The sequence below is a fragment of the Pelodiscus sinensis genome, chromosome 1 (assembly GCF_049634645.1).
Source record: "Pelodiscus sinensis isolate JC-2024 chromosome 1, ASM4963464v1, whole genome shotgun sequence".
In the NCBI taxonomy this organism is placed as follows: domain Eukaryota; kingdom Metazoa; phylum Chordata; order Testudines; family Trionychidae; genus Pelodiscus; species Pelodiscus sinensis.
Window position 1 is genome coordinate 120,075,554 of NC_134711.1, and position 20,777 is coordinate 120,096,330.

A 20,777-nucleotide genomic window follows, 5' to 3' on the forward strand; every position below is an offset into this window, starting at 1 on the left:
ATGCCATCACACTGTCTCTCTGGTCCCAGGAAGCACAGCATCCTCTTTGTGACTCAGCCTTTCCTCTTTCCAGGATACAGTCCCACAAATCTGTCACTCCCACTGTGACCCAGACAGTTTTCCAGTTCACTGCCCTACATCTGCTCTATGCCCGGCCATCAATGGCTGATACGAAAATCTGGCACCTCAATCCAGGAGTTCTCAACTTTCCTCTCCAGCCCTCTCCTTCCCTGGACTATTTCCTATAACTCCTGGTTTCCCTCTTTGCCCTGAATGTACCAGTTGCAAACCCTCCTCCCTCTTCCTAGGGGGTAACTGCTGTCTGCCTTCCTGCAATCTTTTCTAGCAGTCCCTATCTGTTCCCAGCTTCGCAGCTATATAGGCTCTTTCTGTTTCTGCACAGGTAAGCCACTGCCTCCAGCCTCTAAAGCACTCCTGTTTGCAGTCTAATTAGCTAATTGAACCCACGTGGCCAATTTAGCTCTTACAGGGCCAGTGTGGGGAGCACACAGATCATAATGCTTTAAAACTAATTAATCAAAAATCTCAAATTAGAATTTGAGAAAATTAAGCATAAGTATCAGCAGTTAGCATTTAACCAGAAAATCATTAATTTTATTTCTTATCATTTAAATGAGTTGCATGAATTTTTCCAACAAATTATTTAATATAGCTGTCCTCACTCTACATCCAAGATACGTTCCAAAAAACTTGAACTTATAGTGAAACAACTTAAAGCAGGGAATTTTTTTCCCATGGCTGACTTCCATTTGAACAAATTGAGGGGAGAGAGTTTGTGCGATTTAAGAACTGGGAATGGGAGGACTTACAATTCATTAGTTCCGATAGGCGTCAAAGACTTTAGTGTGGAATGGATGTATACTGGGGCAACTTAAAGTGGGGATGCCCTGTAAGCATAAGAGTTTGTCCATGTGTTAACTAATTTATTTAAAACAAACATTTCATAATATAGACTCAGTTGTCAGCTTTTCTTATTTTATGACTCATTACTTAAAGTAGAAATGCTGTAGGGTTGCTTTACTGTGCTATGTCTATACAATTCTGTCTCTCATCTGTGAGCACAAAGCCTTTTAATATAGAAAAAAGTAATTGTTTAAACACCATTATTCAGTGGGGCCATCTGATTCACTGGGGCCCAGGGCAAGGTTGCGGGGCGGCTCTGTGCCCCCAAAAGTGGTGGGGCCTTGTGCAGAAGGGGGTGGGTCTGGGGTTAACTTCCCCTAGGCAGCCCTCAGCACTGCCCACAGCACCAATCAGCCATCAGCGCTCTCCGGGACAGTTGCTCCCTTTGCTTCCTCCACCCCCATTACTATTATTTAAAGCAGGGGTTTCCAAACTACGGCCCGCGGGCCGGATGCGGCCCGCGAGGCCCTCTCATCCGGCCCGTGGAGACCTTTTTGTCTGGCCCCACCTTCTTCCGCGTGCCGGCGAGATTATCCCTGAGGCGCTCTCGGTTTAAACTACGTTTCCCAGAAGCCCTTTCGATGCCGCCGTTTCAGTCCCTCTCAACCCAGATTGGGCGGGGTCACGCATTGTGGGCGGCACCAACCGGAGCCAATCAGGCGGAGGGTGGCTGCGGCGGTGGAAGGAGAGAGCTTGAGTCCGAGCATTGGTGTCAGCGGGAGAAACGGATTCGCAGGCGGCTGCGCGAGGCCCCAGCGCGCGCACGGGACAGCAGGTAGCCCAGGTCAGGGACGGCTCCGCGTGCCGCTTGGCCGGGCGGGCGAAAAAGGGGGGTCTCGAAGGCGGGCTCCGGATCAGACCCGGCGGCAGAGGATCGCGGGAGGCTGGACGGAGGGGAGGAAACCCGACGGTGGTTTCTCAGGGGCTAGGAGCGAGGGGCTACTTCTCCGGGGGCGGGGCTGAGGAGCTGGTGCCCATTGCAGGAGGCGGTCTGGTTGCTGTGGCACAGCCTCTGGGTGACGCTGTGCCATGCCTAGCGCGCTGCCCTGGTCCCTGCAGTGCGCCCTGAAGAAACATCCCTCTCCCTTCCACGTCTGGTCTCTCTCATCCACAACCCAGAGCAGCACCGCCCTGCCGGGTATCAGTCTGTGGGAGCATTGGGCACTGCTTTCCAACTTCCTTTACCAAGTGATAACGTGTCTGCTTTCAAACCAGCTTTTCCCATTAAAATGCATGCCCCTTGTTCCATGGGGCTATGTTACAAATTGTCACCTCATTCCCTGCATGATAGGAGAGCGATCACATCTCTTCAAGTGTGAGTGTCTTAGGCTGAACATATTTCCAGGATTATGTTGCTTACAATTTTCATCACATTGCTCAGGTGGAAATGAGTTCTCAGCAGTTTCCCCGTTCTGGAGCCCCTCCTGCAGGACTAGGACAAGCACCACCCCCAATTTCAAACAGTGATTTCTAAAGCCAGAAATGTCTGCTATTTTGGCATCCAGGAAACAATTTCACCATTCACACTAATACAGGTGTTCATGTGTAGTGTATCAATGTGTTATTAAATAATAACTGAATAAAATAATATTAAATAAATAATTAAAAACAACATCCATGTTTTGATTGTTTTTTATTTGGACCTCAAGTGTGTAGTCGGCCCCCGAACTGCTGTTTGATAGTTAATGCGGCCCTCGGGCAGAAAAGTTTGGAGACCCCTGATTTAAAGTAATACTGATTTGTAACACTTTGATACCAACCAAAGTGCTTCATTCTTACTAGAAGAGTTTAAAGTGGTAACTGTTAAAATATATTCAGTTTTTTTTTAAAGAAATCCCACTGTGTAATGAATGTAAATAATTTATATCAGCCTTTTTTCTGTATGGTGAGCTAGCTTGTAGAACTAAGTGCAGAATTTCATAAATGTCAAAATATGCCCATAATACAAATATTCTCTGCAAAATAGGGGATTGAACTATTTTGTGTCTGATGGTGCTGACTAACATAACAATGTTAACATCCTGTTGCTATTGCAAATAGATTCAAGGTAATCTGCTACTTAACTGATCATTTATATTATACATGCTTAGATCTGTACCTGTTGTAGTAGAATTTTGTTTTCAAATACAAAACATTTTTCCCCTTTAAATGTGCTTGTTCTGTTTTGTATGATATTGGCATAAGATGCTAAAGAAGGTGTTTTAATTATGTGTGAATCCTCTCTTCTTATTGTATAACAGCGCAACAGCAATTTTAGGATATCTGCCACAAGAGCTTCTAGGAACTTCTTGTTATGAGTACTTCCATCAAGATGATCACAGTCATCTAGCTGATACACACAAAGCAGGTATGAAATTCTTTAATTTTCCCTACGTAAATTACATACAAACACTATGTGAAAAGAAAATTGTCAAGTAGTCAAGAGCTAGGAAATAGAAATAAGGCCTTTGTGTGCATATGCATTAAGTATTGCTGTCCGGTATCTTAAACACAAGAGAATATTCTTTCTCTTCCCTTAGCCCTCTGTCTCAGTCTCTGTCTACCCTATGCACTGAATGAAGCAGAGGTCCTATATAGCAAAGAGTATGTAGTCATATAATTAAATATTGAATTTAATGGACTAACAAACCTCACATCTTCCCACTGTTGACTTGCAAGCGCATAGATGATGGGCTCCGCTTGACATCTGATCAGATGACTAACTTTGAAATTTGATTAGTGTCCAGTCTTTGTGCTTATCTGGAAAGTACCAAACACATTGTTGACACTACTACATTGAAATTGTTTTATTGGTTGTGTGGCTACCAAAACTGAGTAATCAAAACAGATTTTCAAGTCATTTGTGTCCTCCTGTATATACAAATTAGGAGGTCTTTAATATGCTTTTTTCTTATCTAGTGTTGCAGAGTAAAGAAAAAATATTTACAAATTCCTACAAATTCAGAACAAAAGATGGAACTTTCATTACATTGAAGAGTCAGTGGTTTAGTTTCATCAATCCATGGACCAAAGAACTGGAATACATTGTATCGACCAACACTCTAGTGTTGTAAGTAGCTGGTGATGTGAATAAGCATCTTACTTTTTGTCTTAATTAGGGAAATCATTAATATAAATCATTAATATAAATTCATTTTAAAAAGATTAATGAAAAAAATCAGGGCTAAAAATACAAACTCCATGAAATAGTTGAATAATAGATTTAAGTTCAGAAGAGACCATTGTGATCATCTAGCTTTTTGACCTCCTGCACATTACAAGCCACAGAACCTCTGCCACCTAATGCTGTAATAAACCCATAACCGGTTTAAATACTGAAGTCTTTAAATCATGATTTAACGACTTCAAGTTACACAGAATCCACCATTTACACTAGCTTAAACCTGCAAGTGACCCATGCCCCATGCTGTAGAGAAAGGTGAAAAACCTCTAGGGTCTCTGCCATTCTGAACTTGGGGAAAATTCTTTCCCAACCCCCAAAACAGTGAACAATTTGAGCATGTCAGCAAGACCCACCATCCAGACATACAGAAAAGAATTCTTTGTAGTAACTTGGAACTTTCCCCATTTAGTATCCCATCTCCAGTTGCTGGTGATATTTGCTGCTAGCAGTCACAGATGGGCCACATACCATCGTAGGCAGTCTGATCATAATATCCCCTTCACAAACTTATTAAGCTCTGCCTTCACACCAGTTAGATTTTTTGGCCCCCATTACTCCCGTTGGAAAGCTGTTCTAGAACTTCACTCCTCAGATGATTCGAAATTTCATCTAACTTCAACCCTAAACATTATTGCCAATTTATATCCATTTATTGTAGTCATCACTGGCACTTAAATAATTCCTCTTCCTCCCTGGTATTTATCCTTCTGATTTATTTATAGAGAGCAAATGTATCACCCCTCAGACGTCTTTTGTTTTCGCTTAACAACCCAAGCTCTTTGAGTCTCCTCTTATAAGGTATATTTTCCATTCTGCTTCTGGTGATGTCCCCATGGGTGTTCCACTGTTGGTGACAGGCCGTCCCGGAGCTGCAGATCAGTGCTTTTCTAGCAGTTGTCAGTTGGACCGTGCACACGCAAAAGGTGCCTCATGCCGTTTGCACTTTGGCACCTTGCACACACAGCCTGATCCCCTCCCCACCTTCAGTTTCTCGCTTACCACCCTCGGTCATGGATGGAGCTCATCTCTCGCCTAAGGCATTTGTTCTCCTCACATAGATAGCTAGAGTTATTCATACCTTTTTTCTTAGTTTATTGTTCAATAGTTAGGATTTTCTTGTTCCTGTTATCTGTTTAAAACAAAACAAAAAATCATTCCTGAAGGGAGCTGCGGAGTGGCAGCAGCTTTCAGCCTAGTTAAGCTGCCCCACCACAGCTTACCCTACCCTCCTTATCTTCATTTCCGTGTTTAAAAAAAAGGGGGGGGAGGAAAAAGAAGAGAGCAGGAGGAGACAGAATAAGTTTAAGGTCGCCCAGGAGTATATGCTGCTTGGGGGAGGTTCACATACCCCAAAAGTGTGATCACTGCCGCAGCCTTATGGCAAGAGCCAGAAAAGACAGGGAGTTCCAGCTCCATACGATCCTATTTGAAAAGGCTATGCAGCCCACTGAGGAGCCACAACCTTCTCGACCTCCTGTGGAGGCTGCTAAGAAAAGGGCTGCTTCTCCCTTTCCACAGAAGCAATTGAAGAAGAGAGCCTCCCCAGCAAGATCTCTTCCTCCTACCCCATCTCTTAGGGTAAGCAAGGGAGACACACTGGCCACCTCCGGCACCACAGCACCAAGACCTTCTGCTAGCACTGCTTCTGCAGCCTGCATGGCCTCAAGGCTGACACAGTTGTCAGCACCAGAAAGGTCCCACAAACAAATCTCGGCACCGATGCCAACAACATCTGAGGACCCGGCACCAACGAAAGTCTCCACACCGGCAGCTAAGCAGCTGTCCTGCCTTCCACTGTGTTGGCACTGACCTCAATTCTGCTTCCCCTAGGGGCATCAGCACTAGTACAACATAGTCTACATGATGAGCGCACATCACTGACAAAACCCGGCTTGTGTATCGCTGGCACCAGATATAATCAGGAGACAACATATTTCTCTCCCTCCATCCAGAGAACTCTCCCTGGTGCTGCTCTCACCCTACACTTCTTTGAGGTATGTTAGGTCTCTGGTGCTGTCTGAGTGCACCAGATTCAGCGAAGAAGATCAGAGGAGTGGCTTTTCCTTGCAGCACTCCTCCCCTGCGACATCTCATCACTACTAATCTTATTGTGTCAGACCCTGCGACCAACCCTGGTACTCAGAGTGGCTGTACCCTCCTTCCCACTATCCACCCTGCTGACTACCATGGGAGCATTGGGGATCCCATAGACGACACTCCACGGCTCTGTCTACCCCGGCAAAGAGGTCTTCACCAGCCTCGCCCACTCGCATTCTTCTAGCCATGGAGGATTTGGCGGAAGAAAAGGGTCAAATCCCAGATGAGCAGACCGAGACACAAGCTCTTGGGGACTCACCTACTGACAAATCATCATCATCACCTGATGAAGCCGTGATTCCAGAGGATACACATCCCACTGATGACTTGAAACAATTCCAAGAACTCTTTAAGAGGGTGGCTGCAAGACAAGAGATTCAGCTTCAAGAGGTGAAGGAAAAACAGCATCACCTCCTCAAAAACACCCATCCTACCTCTCAGGGAAGGATTGCATTGCCCATTGATGAGGCTATTATGGAGGTATCAGATGAAATCTGGCAAACTTCTGCTTCCATCCAACTGGCTTGCAAAAGGGCCAATAGAAAGTATTTTGTTCCTCCTAAAGACTTAGACTTCCTTTTTTCTCACCCGCAGCCTAATTCGTTGGTAATGGACGCTGCAAACCACCACTCGAACGCTCCACAATTCAGATTCACACTTAATGACAAGAAGCATAAAAAGCTAGATTTGTTTGGTAGGAAATTATATTCCTTTGCCATACTACAGCTTAGCATTGTGAACTATTTGGTGCTCCTAACGAACCATGACTTTGACAGCTAGCTACTCTAAGCTAGCTGAACCCATGGAGCATCTCCCAGATTCCAAGAAGCCCATACTGATAGGTCATCCACGAAAGGCATACCATCGCTCACATGGCATTGCTGTTATCAGTAGACGTGGCTGACACAGTGGCTAAGGCAGTTGTATGCAAAGAGCTTCCTGGATCCAGGTAGTGGGAGTACCTAGGGAACTATAGTCTAAGGTGGAGGATCTCCCTTTCAATAAACCTTTTTGTGGCCAACACAGACAAGGTCCTGCATAGCAGCAAAGATTCCCAAACTACACTCCGAACGCTCAGCATATGTACGCATCCGTGTCAACGGAAGCCTTATACCCTGTACTACAGGAACAAAGACCACCTGCAGCAGAAGTCCTATGATTATAACTGACCCAGACCACGGCCCCAGCGGAAGTGCCCATCTCAATCACATTCCTCTGGCTCTTAGGCTTCTAGGCAGCAGATTTGAACCTTTGCTCGAGGGTCTGCCTGATTTTTCCATCTGTCCAGTGCTACCTTTTCACCCACTGGCTACAACCCTTTTTCCACCATTGGGACTCCATAACATCAGACCAGTGGATGCTAGAAATCATCTGTACAGAATACACCATTTTCTTTACGTCACTTCTCCCTCCCTTCTCCCCTTCCCTGTCCCCTTTTGGGGACCCCTTCCACGAGATTCCTCTCAGACAAGAAATCGATTGTCTCCTTCACGTAGGAGCAATAGAGAGAGTTTCTGACCTGTATTGGGGAAGGGAATTTTGAATTAGCTGCCCAAACTTATCTCCCACATCACCGTTTTGCCATGCTACAGAATCTGGTGGCCATACTATCCATGATTCTTTAATCTCCACCTAATCCTTAATATTCCTTGTCTTTCTTTTCCTTTATATGGCTAGGTACCTTTTACTGTTTTAATTTTCTTAAAAGGCCCAACTTTGTTCAGCTTCTGTTGGTTCTCACTTGTTCCCTAAACTTTCATACCTCCCAGAAGTAGCTTTTCTTGTAGCCATTCTATTTTTTCTTAATAAACCTGTTTGAGATGATTGGTCTGCAACCTTTTCCTACAAATTTTTCCCCTTTTTAGGTCTGCAGGTTTCAGATGGCTTCTGCAACATTGATTTCAATTCCAAGCCTTTTCCATATTCATATCCTTGAGTTCTTTTATCCATTCTACTTTTTAACTAATTCCCATAATTTTTTTTAAAGTTTGACTTTTTGAAATCAAGGACCCTAATTACAAACCTGTTATAGTTCTGAACTGAATTAGCTCATGATTCCTCCAACTAAAGTTGTCCTATAGAACCAGCTGGTTGGTGAATGCTAAGTCTAAAAATGGCATTGCATTTTTTTGTTTTGTTTTTGTTTTGTTTTGTTCAGTGACTAGTTGATGATGAAATCTGTGGGGTATCAAATCCGAGAAAATCTGGGCTTCACCATTATTAGTAGAACTTGTCCTCCAAACTATATCTGGGGAATTAAAATCTCCATAATCACACAATTCCCAGTAATATTTATTTCATTAAAAGCATTAGAAAACAAGATTTTCTGTTGTTGTTCTTCTTCCCCAATGTGATTTTGACCCAGGCAGATTCTGCATTATTCATTCCATCATTTCTAATATCTTTACAGCCTGCCTCATTAGTATATACAATACTACTCTACCACCTTTACCTTTTTATTTCTGTATTTTCTGAACAGCACATATACCATAAATATCTGTACAGCAGCCATAAACCCTATTCCCCCATATTTCTGTTACCCCCTAACACCAGGTTTTACTTCCTGCACCAGTAATTGGAGTTCCTCCCTTTTGTTACCCAGGCTTATTACATTGAACTTCAGACTTGATAGTTGGTTCTGCTTTCCAGATTCCTTACCCAGTTGGTTAGTTGTTCTACTACCAGAATTGCCTCTCTGACTGTTAGTGCCGACACCAATGACCATGTGTTTCATATTGTTCCTTTCTTCATTGTTTTATCCTCTCATAGGTCTAGAAAACATGACCTGTGAGGAAAGACTGAAATAATTATGTTTGTTTAGTTTGGAAAAGAGAAGTGTGAGAAGGATCATAGTAACAGCTTCCAAATACCTAAAAAGTTGTTACAAGGAGGAAGGAAAAAAAATATTCTCCTTAACCTTCATGATAGCACAAGAAGTAACAGAGTTACATTACATCAAGGGAGGTTTAGGTTGGACATTAGGAAAAACTTCCTAACTCTCAGGGTGGTTAAGCACTGAACTAAATTGCCTAGGGAGGTTGTGGTATCTCCATAATTGGAGATATTTAAGAGCAGTTTAGACAGACATCTGTCAGGGATGAGCTAGAAGATGGTGCTTAGTCCTTCTGGGAGGGCAGGGGACTGGACTTGATGACCTCTTGAGGTCCCTTCCAGTTTTAATATTCTGTGATTCCTACTTGATTTGCCTCACTCTATTAGAATCAAGTGAGGAGATTACATGAAACTCTCGTGGCTGTCCCAAGAATTCCTAGTTTATAGGTCATTCAATCAGTTGATCCAGAATTCTGTTTCCCTCACTGCTTTGGTGGAATCAGTACTGACTGTGAATGCTGAAAACATTTTTTGCAGCATCACTGCTACAGCCATCTGTTAGTCATCATACTTGTTTTGCCTTCTCTCTCATCCTCTAGGGACAGGTAGAATCTCACTGAAAATCACATGAGCCTCCATTTCTTTAATTGTCTTCCCCCGCCTGTAATAGTCTCCGTTGATTCATTCTGGCAAGGATCAGCTTGATAAATTTTTTCCCATGTGAAGGGCAATAAAAGGATTCTTCCTGCTCCTTATTCTCCTTATGCTCAAGTCCACATCCTATCTCTTCGTTCCCAGCAGACTACACACCCTTCTGTTCTCTGGATTAGCTCTGGTGACAAGCTTGTCTGTTCTTTTTAGCAAGGAGTCCTCACTCAGTCGTGCTCTGCTTGGTGTTGGTGTGATTCTTTAACCTTCCTCTTTCTGTTCTTTCTCGCAGCAAGTTGTCTTATCTTCTGTTATCACTTGAAATTTTAAGCAAGTCATTCTTTGTCCTCTTGGGGCTCTGAACACTGGCTATCTCCATTGACTCCCTCTTGTAGGATTAGCCACTCTTTTCTTCCTTGCTCTCCCACCTTTTGATAGTACTTCCAGTGCCCCTTTTTCATTTTCCAGCTCAGCAAACCTGTTCATGAGGTCTGTTTCTTGCTTACTAGTCAGTCTTTTCTTTCTTCCTGGTTCTCGTAGTCCCATGCTTCCACTTTCCTTGTCCAGCAGTCTCCCCTCACAGTTAGCCAGTCTAGCTTACTTCTGCAAGTCTTTGAGTTTTCCTGTCAGCTTCCTTTTGCTTTCCCTACATCATCTGCTCAGATCTTTATGACATTCAACCATAGTTTTTACCTGAATCACTGAATCGCAAATCTTCTCTTCCATCAGATCTATTAGGTAGCATTTCAAACACATTTTTCATGTACTCTCTCCAGGATAATGTACACCCTGCTGCTACAGTCATCTTTATTATCTCTTTCATTCCTTGAGTCATTACTGTTATTACCTCTATAACTGTCATAGCCTTCCTGCCTAAGCGCTTGCCAAGAGGAAAAAAAGCATGTGAGCGTGCACACACATTGCTTTCCTAAAACTCGTTTTCAGTTGTGTTGGCTGGCTCCAATGCTGCTATTCAGCTGCCTTTAATAGATCCTGAAGTTGGGGAAACTCCACCCCGCTAATCAGGGCTCTTCTGTCTAAATGGCTCTCCTTCTCTGATAGTATACTGCCTCCTATCTGAAAACGGAAAATAGGAAACAACAAACTAGCAAGTAAGCAACAAAACTCTTAAGAAGTTTTCTTCACTTCTCTTTGCTTCCCATCTCCTCCAACAAATCTCTAATCATGTCCTCTGTTTTCAGATCTGTTTATTGGCTCCTCTGCTGCTGTTCCAAATGTGACAGCTATTCTACATTTCCTGATTCCGATTTTAATTTCAACTTTATCAAAGTTTTTGCATTTAATTTCTTAGGTGTTTCATTTTTATATGGAAAATCTTTTTAGGGAAAACTTAAGACTTTGATCTTATGTTTAGTAAAATCCTATGCCTCAGTTGGGGGATGTCTGATTTGAACGAGAAGGCATTGGATTACTCCAGGGGCAATTTTGTGGGACTGAGCACCTACAGAAAATGCCATCACTGCAGAATTCCTATGCGTCCCTACAGAAAATGGCAAGGAAGCAAAGGGCAACTGTGTAGGGATGACCCGTGGTTGTAGCTTGGGGGGAGATTGCCCCCCAACAGAGGCAAGGCATGAGGTGTTGCATGCTGCAGCTCTCCCCACCCACCAGGCTGCATCTTGATTCAGCTGAATGCAGCTGAACACTACCCCCTTGGTTCTAATGCTAGTCTCTCATCTTCTGTGTGCAGGGAGCCTTCCTGTTCTCTATGTAACAATGAATGTCCGTGATGGTACTGGGTAAGATGGGGAAATGAGGAAAGGGAGTGAGGGGGTGGGAGAAGAGACAATGGGAAAGTAAGGGGACTGGAATAGGGCTGGAGGAGGGGAATATGTTAGTGAGGCATAGGCTCTTGATTAGGTTTGAGGGTGTGCAGCATGCCCTGGCTTGAGGTGGTTTCCATTATGTATAGGGCTTGCAGTTTGGTTCAGTGGCTCTCAGCACCCCACTATACAAATTATTTGCACATCCCTGAAGTGAAAGGAGGAGGATGGGCTAGTTAGGGAGGAGGATGTGTTGAGGAAGAAAAAGGGATAGGGGAATTGTGGAGGGAAGTGGGCAACTGGGATGCAGCATCCCGTTTGCAGCAGCAGCTCCCTTGTTAAGAAGGCCCATTGAACCTTTACCCTGATAAGCCCTACAATTGGACCCTCTCCAACAAGGCCTCCACAGACAGACTCCTGTCCCCCCCAGCAGCACCTGAAGTCCCATCCTGTCAATTCCCAGACTTCCACTCAGTCCCCAGCACCCAAACTCTTGCCACTCAAATCCCCATATCAGGCTCCCTCAGTGAGCCCAGGCCATGTTCTCATGCATCCCCTACAGAGTCCTATTGTCCCTGCACTCAAGATCTCCCCCCAACAAGCCTCTGTGCATCCAGTTCTCCTAATGAGCCACCCACACCCAGATTGCCCCACACAGAAACCTCTTACCCCACACTTGGATCTCCACACATTAAGCTACTCCACACTTGGATCCTGCTGGACTGAGCCTTCCCATCCATACCTGGTGCAGTAGCAGACCTGGCCCTTGCTCTGTGTCAAGGTCAGGTGCAGCCTTGCTGTTGAGGTCCCTGTACCAGAGGTCTGCGGGCTTCAAGGTTATCTCTCACCTCAATGCAGCCAGTGGCCTATGCTCCCTACTACCATGATGGATCCTCATTTATTTATTGACAAATAAAATTTGCAGAATTTTACAATATGTAAATATTATTAATATAACATTAATTGGCACAGAATTCCCTCAGGAGTAATTGGGTGCTGAGGCAAGAGACGGAAGGTTTTGTTTTCCGCCATCTCTGTGTCACTCAATGGGTAGACTGTTTAGGACAGAGGAAGAGAATTGACTGTCTTTCATGGGCTCCTTCTTCTCTACTGTATATAAAATCTTTAGAACATGCAACAGCCATTCCTCTGCTGCAGCTGTGCTGGCCTCCCTGCCTTATCAGGGAATAAATTTGAACTCTGTTACCAGAATACTTCATGTCTGGCTGTTAGACAGTTTTTGGGGAGCTGAAAGAAATTTTACCCTAATGGCAAGGTGTCATTTTTTTATTGTCTTTACAGCACCCTATTCATCCCATTTTAGGCTAAAAAGGTGCAAAAAAGGGAGTTTAAAAGCTATATGTGCAGTTTGTAATTGTATTGCAACTTGTGACTGGTGTCTGGTACAGATGAGGCTCAAAGGAGCCAGCTTCCTGAAACCAGGAAGGTGGCATATAGAGCTAGTAGTCAGTAGAAGAAAGGTAGACCTTCAATCTTTGCAGACTGAAGTACTCTTCCTGTGTACTCACATTCCCCTTCAGAAGGGAAGGGTACAGATTCAGAAATGGATTGAATCCTAGGGGTTTGGCTATAGGGGGCCAAACCTGATTATTGGTTATTTAGCAGGAGGCACCATCAAATGGTTCCCACCCCAAAGAACTAATTATGTTTCTGTGAATTTAGTTTGTAGTCTTATCTTAAGGTCTCATGGTACTGTAGGGATGGTGCCCAATTCTTCCTCTGTAAGAATTTGGAAAAGTTCAATAGCTAAAAAGGTATCTAAATTTAGGACCAGTAATTTCACTTCATCTGTCAATGGTTTGGAGCCTGCAACAGCTTTATGGCTGTAATGGATTCTCCAGCCACAGACACCTAGTGAATCTCAAAATTAACATAATCCTCCTCCAAGAAAGATCAACTCCACCGTTGTCTGTCCTCAGTGCCTGACTATCTGTATGCATCAGGAGAGATAGTAATTCTCTGATGTCTCATCCGCGGGTTGGGTGGAGTGCCTCCCTGGGTATCAGTCTAACACTGTGGGTACAGTATATGCCCTGAGATGTGTTTTCGGTCAGAATATTCAGATGAGGCCCAATTCAATGAACTATCTTGACTTCCATGGTAACTGGATCTTAGAATGAGAAAAACATACAGAACCACAAAATGCACCTTGGAGGATATAAAGGCAGCTTTTCCATAGATACGCAAAAGAGGAATCCCTTTGTCTCCTGCCCTTCCTAGCAGGAGTTTACTGTTCCTGAAGCTGGGAAGAAGAGAGCACAAATCCATCCTGAGGTGCTTGGAGGCATTTATGTGACTTTTTTCTTCAGACACGTGGCCTAAGCAGCTCTACTTCATCAATCTACAGAGCAGACCTGGGTCCCCTTGCACATTAGGATTGATCATCCTAGTGTGCAGGGTGGTGAGTCATATGTCTGGATAGGTTTTATATAAAGTGCACTCCTCACTGTCTCGTACTAGTGGTCTAATCCCTTGTGTTTTCCATTGCTCTAGCTTCCTTCATTAGTTGTAAAATATAACTTAAACAAAATTGGAGCAAAAATGGTGCTAAATTTTTCACCTAATTTCACAAAAAGTGAGGTTGTCCTGCACAAAGCGATAACATAGGATATTGTTATTTAGCAGCAGGAATTCAGTTTTTCTGTGCAAAAGGATTAAACCTAAAATTTTCAGCAATGTGCCCAGAATGGTAATGTTTTACTATGTTTCATGTACTGTTTAAAATCAATTACCAAGTACATGATGTATTGTGTTTTAAAATTTTACTGATTTTTTTCTATGCTATTAAATTCTAGGGGTCATAATGAATCAGAAGAAGAAACATTACTACCCTGTGGTTCCCAGTCCTCAGAAGGCAAGTACAGTTTTTAATACACAAAATCTTATCATTATAATATGTACATTTCTTACAAGATCATTCCTAGTGTTTAGTATAATATTGGAATAACCCAAGTCTTGGGAACTTTGGCTCCAGGGGAATTGTATGAAGAAAATAAGCATTCTCCAAGCCAACTCAAGTATCTTTGTATTAAAGTATAAAACATACTTTAATACTCAAGTGTTAAACATAGTATCTTTGGCTCATGTAGCTCATTGTATCAGCTTCTGATCCATAGTACAGCGAAAACTTTGTTATTCGGCATGCTGAGATAATGTGGGTGCCAATCAATCAAACATTCCAGTTACCTAAGAGTTATGCTTACCAATGGCATACCAACTTTCAAAGAATGAAAATACAATAAAATGAATAAAATTTACAGCAAGCATTTCTGGGAGCAGAGTGTGGGTGGGGCCATGCTGGAGGTTTGGGAAGGCAATGCCTTCCCCCGCCTACCATACTGGCTGCCCATGATAATGCTGCTATATAAATCCATGGTACGCCCATGCAGATATGGTCACCCCACCTCAAAAAAGATACATTCGAACTAGAAAAGGTATTGCAGAGGACAACAAAAATAATTAAGGTTCTGGACAGGTATTACATACGCATAGGTATTAAAGAGACTGGGACTTTTCAGCTTGGAAAAGAGAAAACTAAGAGGGGATGTGAAAGAGGTCTGTAAAATCATGAATGGTGTGGAGAAAGTGAATAAGGAAATTCTATTTACTACTTAACATGAGACAAGAACCTGGGGTCACCAAATGATATTAATAGGCAGCAGGTTTAAAATAAACAAGAGTTAGTACTATTTCACCCAACACACAACCTGTGGAATTCTTTACCAAAAGGTGTTGTGAAGGCCAAAAGTATAACTAAGTTCAAAAAGGGTAAGTTCATGAAGGATAGCCGAGATGGTCATGGAAGCAAAACTATATGCTCTGGGTGTTTATATTCTGACTACCAGAATCAGGGACTGGATGATGGGATGGATCACACAATAATTTCCTTGTTCTGTTTGTTCCCTGTGAAGATTGTGGCATTAATTGCTGTCGGAAGACAGGATACTGTGTTGAGGTATACCATTTATCTGACCCAGTATGGCCTTTGTTATGAGTCTTGTGTAAGTGCAAAGAAAGTATTTTCTTCATTTCAGTTTATTCAATCATTTCAATTAAATAGCAGTCTTGAAGGCCATGGTGACCAGAAACAATGTGTCCAGTTAATTAACTACAGATAATACTTCCTTTGTTTAATAAATCAGTCATTTTTAAATACAAAACATGTTCTAATAAACTTTTTAACTACATATCCAGTAATTTATCTAATACAATTTAATTTAATTTAATTTAATTTAATTTTCATCCCATCGAGCTTGACACAAATTGCAAATAAAATAACAATATGTAATAAATAAGTGCATAAGTCACCATTTTCTAACAAATAAAATATGTAAAAGTTAAGAATCTGGATAAATTTAAATTAATCTGTATAATAGCTTAAATAAACGTGTGTGGATATTCTGTATCTTCCTGGTTAAAGCACCAAAGTTAGTGTAAATGCTATATTTCATTGCACATTGGTGTGTTATAATGATTACTAATGAATGAGAATTAACTTTTCTTTAAGAAAATAGCATACAAATATAAAATTATTGCCAATTTAAATCAGTCCATCCTGATTTTAAATGAAATGTAGTTTCATTAGTCAAGCATAGTGAAATGGGAAGTGAACAATGAAAATCTAATTAAATTTATAAAATTCTCTCTAAGTTGTTAGTAATACGAGGAATCTTTTTATGTAAATAAGAGGCTCTTGCTGTTTAGTGAAAATAAATTAATATTTAATAAACTTCTACTTTGTTTTCTTTTTGTAATTATAGATACTTCAAAGCAGTCTTTTCTCAGTGTACCTGGGATGTCCACTGGAACAATACTTGGTGCTGGAAGCATAGGAACTGAGATTGCAAATGAAGCATTAAATTTAGAAAGGTAATGAAAATTAAATATGTATTTTAAGGCTTTGAGCAAAAAAAATAGCAAACATAAATAATTAATGGAAATTAACTAATGTACTGCGTTTATTTTATCTTGTCATATGAGTAGTTGTTTTTTGATTCAACATTAGTATATTACGTTGTGAGAGATTAAATATAACAACCTCCCTTGAGATTCCTGCATGACAGTGCAGAGCTCTGACCTGATAACCATCTTAGTAATGTGCTAGTCATTTTAAAAGTTTGCTTATTCACCCAAATTTTTTTAATATTTTAAAAGTTTGCTTATTCATCCAAATTTCTAAAATTTGTATTATTCTCGATTAGTTACATTTTCTTTTTAAACTAGATTAGAAAAGTCAGCCTATGGATTAGAAATAATCTTTATCTTCAAAGTGGACTCTGAAGGAGGAACTTTCTTGTAGCAGTGTCGGTTGGGGAACCCTTATAGCCCATTCCTCTGATCTCATTTATCACTGTCCCCAAATATTCAGAGGGTAATATTCTAAAAGGCATATCATTTCAGCAACCTCAGTTCCTTCCAATCACAGTTTCAGACTGATCGTGAACCTCACCACGTCGTTCCGACTGGAATCATAGACTCAGAACTCTGAGCCTTGGTTCACTCTGTTGGTGTAGAATTAACCTGTGATGGGGTACAATCACAGAAGGCCCTTTGGGGTTGCTTCCTGGTTGCAAGTGAAAACAGGCAGAGCAAATTACAAATTTAAAGTAACAGAAAGCTCATAGCTAGCACATTAAAGCTTATTGCAAACGTACCCTAAAACTGTTCTTATTTCAGATAAACCTCCAAGCCAGGGATGATTTTTTTTCCCACTAGGGTCTCTGGTTACCCTCTTGGGTGTGTCATGCCAGCCAAAGACAAAGGCTACATGTACACTGCAGGCCTTTTGTACAAGAACTGTTTTCCACAAGAGTTCTTGCATGAAAGGTCTTGTACAAGAGCACGTCCACACTGTCATGTGCTTTTGAGCAAGAGATGTGCTTTTACACAAGAGCATCCATTTTAGCAAGTACAGACTTGTTAACTTGCCACATTTTTTTTCCTGGGGAGTGGCTCAGATACACTAGAAAACATTAAATTGACACAACATACAGAGAATTTAGACAAACAGAATACAATTATCCTACAGGGATATTAGTATAGAGAATCTGACTCTGAATACTGGCAAGAATGGAATATATCACGTTGGGTTAAATGACCTTACTGACTTTTTCCTAGCTATTAAAAGGATGCTGACCTGTTCTGTCTTTACAAAGATCCCCTTAAACCTTGCACACTGGATCAAACTCATCCAGATCAGTTTACATCTTCATTTCTGAGGGACCTTGTCCAGCATTAGTTCCTGATATTTTATCAGAAAATGAACCATAAGGTTTCATTGAATTCCAGAACATGAACAGGGAACCAGCTAGCAAAACTGGTCTCCTGATGATATATAAAAGTATAACTGAGTTTAAAACAAGAATTAGATAAGTTCATGGAGGATAGGTCCATCAGTAGCTATTACCCAAGATAGGCAGGGATACAACCCCATTCTCTGTGGCTGTGTCTACACTGGGCCACTTATTCCGGAAAATCAGCCGCTTTTCTGGAATAAGCTGCGACCTGTCTACACTGGCCCTTGAATTTCCGGAAAAGCAACGATGCTCTACTGTACAAAATCAGCCACTATTCCGGAAAAACTATTCTGCTCCCGCTCAGGCATAAGTCCTTATTCTGGAACACTGTTCCGGAAAAGGGCCAGTATAGACAGCCCAGTAGTCTTTTCCGGAAAAAAGCCCGAATCGCGAAAATGGCGATCGGGGCTTTTTTCCGGAAAAGCGCGTCTACATTGGCCACAGACGCTTTTCCAGAAAAAGGGCTTTTCCGGAAAAGCAGCCTGCCAATGTACACGCTCCTTTTCCGAAAAAACTGAAAACGGAATAGTATTCTGTTTTAAGCATTTCCGGAAATTCATGCCAGTATAGACACAGCCTTGTGTGTCCCTAAATCTCTGAATGCAAAAAGCTGTGAATGAATCACAGGGATCACTCTGTGATAAATGTCTTGTTCTGTTCAGTCCCTCTGAAGCATCTGGTACCATCCTCTATGGAAAGCTGTGATATTGGACTAGATAGACCACCGGTCTGACCCAGCATGGTCTATCTTGTGTCCTTATGTGTGGTTTCCTCAACTACTTCTCCATCAGAAGGTGATATTCAGTTTGAAGAACTAGTGGAAAAAATGGCTACAATGTAGAAAATATTCACAGTGGAAGAGATTTCTCATCCTGTGTTTGTTTTGCAACCCCTTTCCAGCAGAAAATCACACACCTCATTTTGGAATGATTATTGCAGCTAGCCAAGATTATATGGTCAAATCCTGCAACTGATCAAGTTATGTCTTTATTAACTTTTCTACTTTTTAAAGTACTATATGAAAGATTTTTCACTTTTCCACAAACATCCAGCTCCCTGTTCACTGGTGTTTCACTGCTGTTTCCTAAATGTATATTATTGCCAGTTTTCTTTAATTTCTCCTACCAATATCCTGATCTTTCGTGGGTGCAAGCCACTGTCATCTGAAGAAGTGGGCTGTGCCCACGAAAGCTCATGGTACCATCTACATGTTTTGTTAGCCTTTAAAGTGCTACTGGTCTATTTGTTGTTGTTTTTTAAATTTCCCAGACAGCATTTAATGAAAGAATTGCATGAAAGAGCACAAGAAGTAAAAGTAAATATCAACAGGATATGTGTAGGGTATGTTCCCTCTCTTTTCCCCCACTCCCTCCACTTTTTTTCATTTTTGTTCCCACCAATTATACATCAAAATTCCAAACCACCATGTTCAGCTTTTTGGAAGCTATGTGCTCCAGAGTGAGAAGTTTTGCACTGAAGTGTCCATGGCTTTGTCCTGACGTATGTTCATTTTTATAATTGAGAAAATATGTTCTACTAATTATAATCCTGGGTCTAGATGGCCTATTGCTTCTCTTTCTTTACCAAAATTAGGAGCAGGAAGTGTGCGCAGTTATGTGACAGACTTCAAACTTCACTTTTGAGAAAGCAGTATTGTCTGAAGTCTTAAATAGCTTATCATCTGGGTGGGTATTGCTGTGCTCTGAGACTACATAAGTTTTTTATTTTAAAATGGAAGGGGCTGGAATTCATACTTAACAGTGAATGTATTGTACAATATGCACATGTATATTTTTTAGATTAGAACATTCTCCATCTGTTGGTGAGTTAAGTCCATCTGATCTTATGAGGAAATTTTCCCCAACGTTAACTCCAAAATGCAACAGTGTAAGTATATCATATACCATTGACTCCAAAAACTTTCAATGAAAGGTGGGGTTCATTTAGCAGCTAGCTGTGGGACCGTGCTGCCATACAGCTTAGAGGGGACCTTTGGACCATACTCTTAATCACTTATTTCCTTCCCTCCAGCAAAATTGTGAACCCAATCACTGTCTTCCTACTTAAATGTAGCTTTTCTCTGATAATTTTTTTCAACAGCATTGTGCTATGATTTTTCCCCTTCTCCCTTTTTTATACCTGACGTCCATTCCCACCCATACATTACTTCAGCTCTGTCCTAAGAACTGATTCATAGATACTGACCCACCCTCTAATTAGTGCAAGGCTGGCCATACCATGAGGCAAACTGAGGTGGCCACCTCAGGTGCCAGACTGTGGGGGGGGGCACAATCTAGACTGCAGAGCTTTTCCAGGATACCAAAAGAATCCCGGAAAAGCTGTGCCGTGTCCAAGGAATGCGTCTGATTTTTCAGAACAATTTCCGAAAAAGTAGATACGTTCTTTTACCATACCTGTAATCCTTGTTCTACGCGGAAGAAGGGATGTGTTGAAAGGGGCTTTTCTGAAATTTGGCACCGTGTAGACAGGCCGCATTTTGAAAAAACTTCTTTTGAAAGAAAAGTGGAAAAAGATAAGCAAATTGTGACCCGCAATTTGCTTATCATCTTTTTCCAACTTTTCTTTGCAGCGTAGAACTAATCACAGTCCCCTAAAGGAAAACCCATGTGGCAGTTCTTGCTATAGCTTGGTGGTGAAAAGTCTTCAGTTTCCATTGCAGTCAAAATAGCACCCTAGACTCCTTGTAAGCACTAAAACCATTTAAATACAATTTAAAATATTTACATGCTGAAAACAAGATTTAAAATGCAACAAAAATACCAGCATTTTTTTAAACAAATGCTTGCATTCCAAATAGCTTAGTGCAGAAACTAAAATACGGTGAGTCTTTTTTTTTAAAGCTAAGATGTATGTTCTTTAAAATTCATGGAGGGGAGGGGGTTAGCGTAAGCCTTGTAGAGATTATGGTATGTGAAGTGGAAGAATGTGAGCTTTGATCATTTTCTAGACTCAGAGAAATTAATTCATTTGTATGGTGGTTTTAATCAATTT

General features: G+C 41.6%; 1 protein-coding gene across 8 annotated transcripts in view; it reads left to right on the forward strand.

The window, feature by feature from the left end:
• Positions 1 to 20,777, forward strand: part of BMAL2 (basic helix-loop-helix ARNT like 2) — a 63,670-nt gene that overhangs the window by 37,132 nt on the left and 5,761 nt on the right. For 7 of the 8 annotated variants that reach the window (XM_075898977.1, XM_075898971.1, XM_075898993.1 and 4 more), the window contains 5 exons: positions 3,165 to 3,271; positions 3,823 to 3,973; positions 14,265 to 14,323; positions 16,230 to 16,338; positions 19,565 to 19,652. In XM_075898977.1, the coding sequence (XP_075755092.1) occupies positions 3,165 to 3,271; positions 3,823 to 3,973; positions 14,265 to 14,323; positions 16,230 to 16,338; positions 19,565 to 19,652 (514 nt within the window). Of the gene's footprint in view, positions 1 to 3,164; positions 3,272 to 3,822; positions 3,974 to 14,264; positions 14,324 to 16,229; positions 16,339 to 18,665; positions 19,438 to 19,564; positions 19,653 to 20,777 lie in introns of those variants that run through there. The other variant, XM_075899000.1, reaches the window with a different exon arrangement.